The following is a 6,377-nucleotide window of genomic DNA, read 5'->3' on the forward strand; positions in this document are numbered from 1 at the left end:
TGTTTTATTATTTTAATAAACAATTTTACAATTTTCGTGCACAGTTCCTATGTAAATTTTTCCCTCATTCGAGTTATACCAATACCTCGATGAAAATTTCAAATCAATATCAATCATACCGAACACCTTATTTTAGAAGTCGTACGATTGACATAATTGAGAATATATGATTGTTGGTGCCGTGCGAACGTTGAAATTTTGGAATAATTCGTAACGAACAGAATAATGATGCTAAAGTTGTGAATCCAGTCTTCTTTAATCTTTAATGATTGGTTTTGGACGTAGCTTTGAAATATTGTTAGTGGATTCGACTTTTGAGATGGTTTTGTCCTGTGTTTGATCATTTCGAACATTTCAAGACATGAAGCGGAAAATTCCAGTATGTTTACTGTGAAATAAATATTAACTTTTGTTAGATACAGCATTTTAGTTAAAGTTATAGCAGAATAAATATTACTAGGTTAAACGTACAAGCAGTAATGGTAGTAAACAAGCAGTTAAACAAATGATTAAACAACATCCAAGTACAGGTAGTGTACCGCCATCTGGTTGACATTTACAGCTACAAAAGCACGTATTATACATATTACCTATATGGTATTAACTCGAATAACTAAGAGAACAACTTAATAGAATTCTTATTAAATGGTTAAGTACTTTTACTTGTTAGTATTTTGAATTGTTTTGGCTTCTTCACTCGCTACTAGTGTATCCCTAGACAAAAATTTTCAGTCTTTCTCCAGTCTCTCAGAGTCTTTCAGCGTCTCTGAGAGCGTCTCTCACAGTGTCTCAGTTATTGCCTAGGTGTTTTTATGGATCTATCACAGTCTTTGTATGAGAGACTTGAACGATAAAATTGTTAATTAAGAGATTCGAGTCTCTCACAGAGAGACTGAATGAATAAAACTGACAAATTGAGAGACTCGAGTCTCTCGTAGAAAGACTGGGATCTCTGAAATATNAACTCGATGTACAATGTGACATTCTTAAACAACACATACACAGAAAGCTATACAAATGCGAAGCCTGCAAAAAAGGCTTCACACGAAGGGGCCATTTGCTTGATCACTTAAGAACCCATTCGGGTGAAAAGCCGTTTATATGCGAAGTTTGCAAAAAAAGCTTCACACTAAAGGTTTCCCTAAAAATTCACATGAGAACCCATTCGGGTGAGAAGCCATTCAAGTGCAATATCTGCGAAACAAGCTTCTCTCATAAGAACAGTTGGAATCGACACATGGCAAACCATTCTGGTGAAAAGCCATTCAAATGTGGTATCTGCGAAACATGCTTCTCTCATAAGAGTACTTTGAATCAACATATGAATGTCCATTCTGGCGACAAGCCATTCAAATGCGAAGCCTGCAAAAAAAGCTTCAATCAAAAGTGTAATTTAAATGCTCACATGAAAGGACATTTGCTTGAAAAACCATTCAAATGTGAAACCTGCAAAAACAGCTTCACTCGGAAGCGCAGTTTGATTCAACACATGCAAACCCATTTGAACGAGAAGTTCAAATGCGAAGTCTGTAAAAAGAGCTTCACACGAAAGCTATATTTACATGATCACATGAAAACCCACCCGGGCGTGAAACCATTTAAATGCGAAGCCTGCAAAAGGAGCTTCGCACGAGAAGTTTATTTAAATGTTCATAAGAAAGCCCATTCGAACGATAAACCGTTCAAATGCGGTATCTGTGAAACATGCTTCACTCAAAAGAGTTCTTTGAATAAGCATATGCAAATTCATTTGGACGAGAAGCCATTCAAATGTGAAATCTGCAGGAAAAGCTTCACACGAAAAGTTTATTTAAATGTTCACATGAAAACCCATTCGAGTGAGAAACCGTTCAAATGCAGTATTTGCGAAACATGCTTCACTCACAAAAACACTTTAAATAATCACATGCAAACCCATTTAGGCATAAGGCGGTTCAAATGCGAAACCTGCAAAAAAAGCTTCACACAAAAGATACATTTACATGATCACATGAAAACCCATTCAGTCGATAAGCCCTACAAATGCAGTATCTGCGAAAAATGCTTTTCTCTGAAGAGCTATTTATATAAACACATGCGAACCCACATAGACAGTGAATCATTCAAATGTGATCATATAAATGGAACTACTAATGCTGTAGACGAAGACAAGGGATCTGTCGAACTGACTGAAATGATTAAACTCAAATATCAGAAAGTAACAAAAAGTTATCAGAAGATTAGCAAACGTTTAACTAACATCGGTGAGCCGTTAACAATAAAACCTGCCGAGCCTGTTGCAAAAAAGGAGGAAGAAGGAAGGTTTACCACTGCTTATGAACCATTTGTTGGTTATGAGCAAAAACCTATCGAATTAAGTGAAATTAGAGTACCTGTTTTTTATGAAAAGGAACCTATCGAATTTAGTGAAATTATTATACCTAAAGAAGAACCCAAGGATGAGTATTTTGAAAATGTCAAAAATTTCATCGTACCTTTTCCAGAAGTCCATGAAAACACTAAGGCATTTACCCTTAAAGAAGAACCTACAGAGTTCTAACAAATAAAACATGTAGCATTTCCAAATGATTATTTAGACTTAATAGAAAAGCAGATTTTTGCAAATATACTAGTGTTACTAGTCAACCAGCACATTATTAAATTTATTATATCTCAATTGCACTATTCTACGCAGGTATTGGTTTAGAATTAACCTGTTTTAAAAGTTGGTACAGCAGGCTTTGTATCGAATAATGTAAAATGTTTACAATAAATTGTAACCGAATATTGTTAAGAAATATCATTATAAAATTTCTACATTTTATTATTTGTGTTCTTTATTTTCTAAGGATAGTTTCTCTAAATTAACTTTCACTTTATAAGAACCATCATCCTCGTGTAGAGCTGCGGTTGAGGATGTAACGCTTACTATATTACGTAATTACGTTATAATTATCTAATTATTTCAAAACTGGACAGCACAGATCCATCATCATAAAGTTGTCAGTCCTAAGACTGGTTGGATATGCACCTCCACTCTTTCCTATCCTGAGCTAAACTTCGCATTTCCCTAAAACTAGAACAGCCCACATCCCTAACTATCTGCGAACAGTAATGTAATCTAGATCCACCTCTGCCCCTCCGAACTCCCGTTTCTGCCACTAATATGCCTCTAACTAGACCTTCATGCCTGAGAAGGTGTTCTACTAACTTATCTCGCCTATTTCTTGACTTCTATAGAGTCCTCTGTTCTCCTATTCTTTCTAATACCTCTTCATTACTAACCTTCTCTATCCACGGTATCCTCATCATCCGCCTGTAACACCACATTTCGAACACTTCTAACCATTACTTTTCCACCGCACCCATTGTCCATGTTTCGCACCAGTACCTCTCCGTGCTCCAAGCATACACATTTGACATCCTTTTTCGAATTTCCATAATTATCGTTCGCGATCATAGAAATGCCTTTTTTTATTGAAAGTGACTAGACCCTGCACTATCCTCTGATTTACATCCCTACTACTCCTTCCGTCCTGACTTATCTAAATTCCTAGATACCTAAAATTCTCCTAATTTTTCGAATCCTATCATATTCGCTCTTTCCCTACTTTTCTTCTCTATGTCTCTATATCCCTGTCATTTGTTTCTCCCACCGCCTTTAGTATTTCGTCTGTCCTTGTACCTAGCCTATCACGCTTTTGTTACATTTTAGCCCTAAGTCAAGACGTTCCCTACCTTTCCTCTTTTTCAGAATTTTCAATTTAAGATTGGACTTCATAACCATTAAGTTATTATCGCTATCTATATCTGCTCCTTGATAACTCCTAAAGTCCTTCACTTGATTTTTAAATCTTTGCCTAACAAGTATTTAATCTAACTGATATTGCCCTAATTCACCTGGCAACTTCCACGTATAGCACCTCTTAACGTAATGTTTGAATAAAGTATTTGCGACGGTTAAGTTATGTTTATCGCAAAATTCTATCGGTGGTAGGTTAGAGGAGAAGGTCCAAATATGAGCACTGGTCCAATTATGGGCTACTCCTGAAATCTCTTCATGTATGCACCCCCGTCTAGCGTCAACACCGCTAACTATTTCGTCTATAAGTATTCTAACGTTAGTGTGCCTTGCAGCCATATTTGTTCACGTGTTTATTTTTAAAAGTGGAAAAAGTTGTTTTTTTGCAACATTGTTCAGTGCAAATATTTATCAGGTATGTAAAAAATTGATTTTTACTTAATCGGTACATATTGAAATAGAATTTGAATTAACATGACGTCTAATTGAAGTACTAATTGTTGTGTTTTCATGGTATTTTGCTTACTTTTTAGGTTTTTAGAGTTTATGTTTTTATTTATTTGTCAAATTGCCGGTGGTCTAAATATGAGCTATAGTAATCGGTCTAAATATGAGCTATAGCTCATATTTAGACCAAAACTTTACGATCTGCTAAACTATATGTTTTTCATTTTAGAATGCCGAGAAAAACACCAAAATATGTTCCTCAAGGAAAAAGACAGTTTTGGAACCCGGAAGATATGGAAAAAGCTGTGACAGCGGTAAGAGAAAACAAAATGGGCACTTTAAAAGCGGCAAAGACTTTCCACGTACCTCGTAGCACAGTTCAACGGCTGTCTAAAAAGGAAAATCTATCTCCTGCTCAAGTAGCACGCTCAAAATTAGGTAGAAAAACGTTTCTGCCAGATAAAATGGAGGAAGAACAACCTGACACTGAAGATGCAGAGTGTCTATTTTGCAGCAGACTTTATTCTGAAGATACCCAAGGAGAGGTTTGGGTAAAGTGTTTTCAGTGTTTATTATGGGCACACAGTGAATGTGCAGGTGCAGAAAAAGAAGTCTACATATGCGATTTTTGTAAATAAATTTTTCCATGATTAAATTTGTCTTCAATAATTTAGTTTCTGAAAGATAAAATTTTAGAAATAAGCTAGCTCATATTTGGACCTTAAGTAATAATTTGGTAATTTTGTAGATTTCATTATGTGTAAAAAGTAAAAAAGCTGTTTTGTTTAATTTCATGTTAATCACATCAAATCAATAAAAATGTATCATTTTACAATATTTTTGGGATATAATGTAAAATATTATTTTTATTTTCCAAAATTTTTGAGAAAATAAAAGACGTAGCCCATATTTAGACCTTCTCCTCTAATAGCTGATCACGTATTAAGGAAAACGCGTTTAGTTTTCATATTTGGTGTTATCTGAAGATTACATTTAACGTATTCGGGATTTTACAGCCGCCCTGTGAGTTTACCAACCGGTCGTGTGGTGAATGAATATAAACAGGTTCATTTCCCTTTATTACATTGTTCACGTTAGCGTGTTATTATGGTTAAGGACAAATTCTAAATAATTACTTAGTGCGAAAACAGGGGAGAGCGGTTACATTGTGTCATACATCGTTATACAAATAAATTACAGAGGAAGAGAACAGAATAAACAAGGTAACTTAGCGATTGTCAAAATGTAAAAGGAAGGGGCGAAGGAGAAGAACCGCAATAGCAGGAGCTAGGATAAATGAACGTTCCAGATTATCATATATTCACAATATTTTTTCTTGGACTGACTTACAATTCAGTCTGTATTTTTCTGTTTTTGGAAAGGCAGCAATAAGCAATTTTTTATATGTAGGTATGTTTAAGTTGATATTTCCAAACTTTTTATTGTCCTGACAAATGCTTCGTCACTATGGCTTTTTCAGAAGTTACCGAATAACTTAAACGTATACTTGTTGAAATATATGAAGATTGGAAAAACTTTGGCGGTTGTTGTAGAACAAACAGAATAGCTCAAAACCCCAACGCTAAAACACGACACTGTAGTTGTCCGAAGCACTTTTCGGTAACAAAGTTACCTTCTTCAGGGATTGAAGTAAACTAAACCTAAATGAGAACTAATCCTAATTTATACTGATAGTTGTTAAGGTTCAGTGAACATGACCCGAAGCCAACAAGGTAGATGTTCAATGGACCTTAACATCATCATCATAAACGTAATTAAACTAAACTAAATAGCGGAGATCCAGGGATGGGACCGTTGTCATTGTTAAGAACAATTTGTTTATTTTTATAAATGTATAAACTTTCAAAACTGTTTAGTAAACGATTATTCCTAACTTCTTTAACTAACTTAAGGTTATTAATATTAATATTATGTCCATCAGTAAGAATATGTTGGGCAACACTAGATTTTTCTTCTCTACCAAACCTAGCATGAGCTAGATGTTCTTTAAATCTGGTTTTGATTGAACGTCTAGTTTGTCCAATATATTTTTTACTACAGTCATTACAACTAATTTCATATATCCCCGACTTTTCTAAGAATGGAATTTTATCCTTAGGGTTACCAAGGAGAGTTTGAATGGAGTTGC

General features: G+C 34.9%; 1 protein-coding gene across 1 annotated transcript in view; it reads left to right on the forward strand.

Moving 5' to 3' along the window:
- Positions 1–1,068: 1,068 nt before the first annotated feature.
- Positions 1,069–6,377, forward strand: part of LOC112905879 (zinc finger protein OZF-like) — a 7,992-nt gene continuing 2,683 nt past the window's right edge. Inside the window, exon 1 of the mRNA XM_025979177.1 lies at positions 1,069–1,770. Within this exon, the coding sequence (XP_025834962.1) occupies positions 1,154–1,770 (617 nt within the window). The 5' untranslated portion in view covers positions 1,069–1,153. The remainder of the gene's footprint in view (positions 1,771–6,377) is intronic.

This window comes from Agrilus planipennis, unplaced genomic scaffold (genome assembly GCF_000699045.2).
Source record: "Agrilus planipennis isolate EAB-ADULT unplaced genomic scaffold, Apla_2.0 scaffold829, whole genome shotgun sequence".
Taxonomy (NCBI): domain Eukaryota; kingdom Metazoa; phylum Arthropoda; class Insecta; order Coleoptera; family Buprestidae; genus Agrilus; species Agrilus planipennis.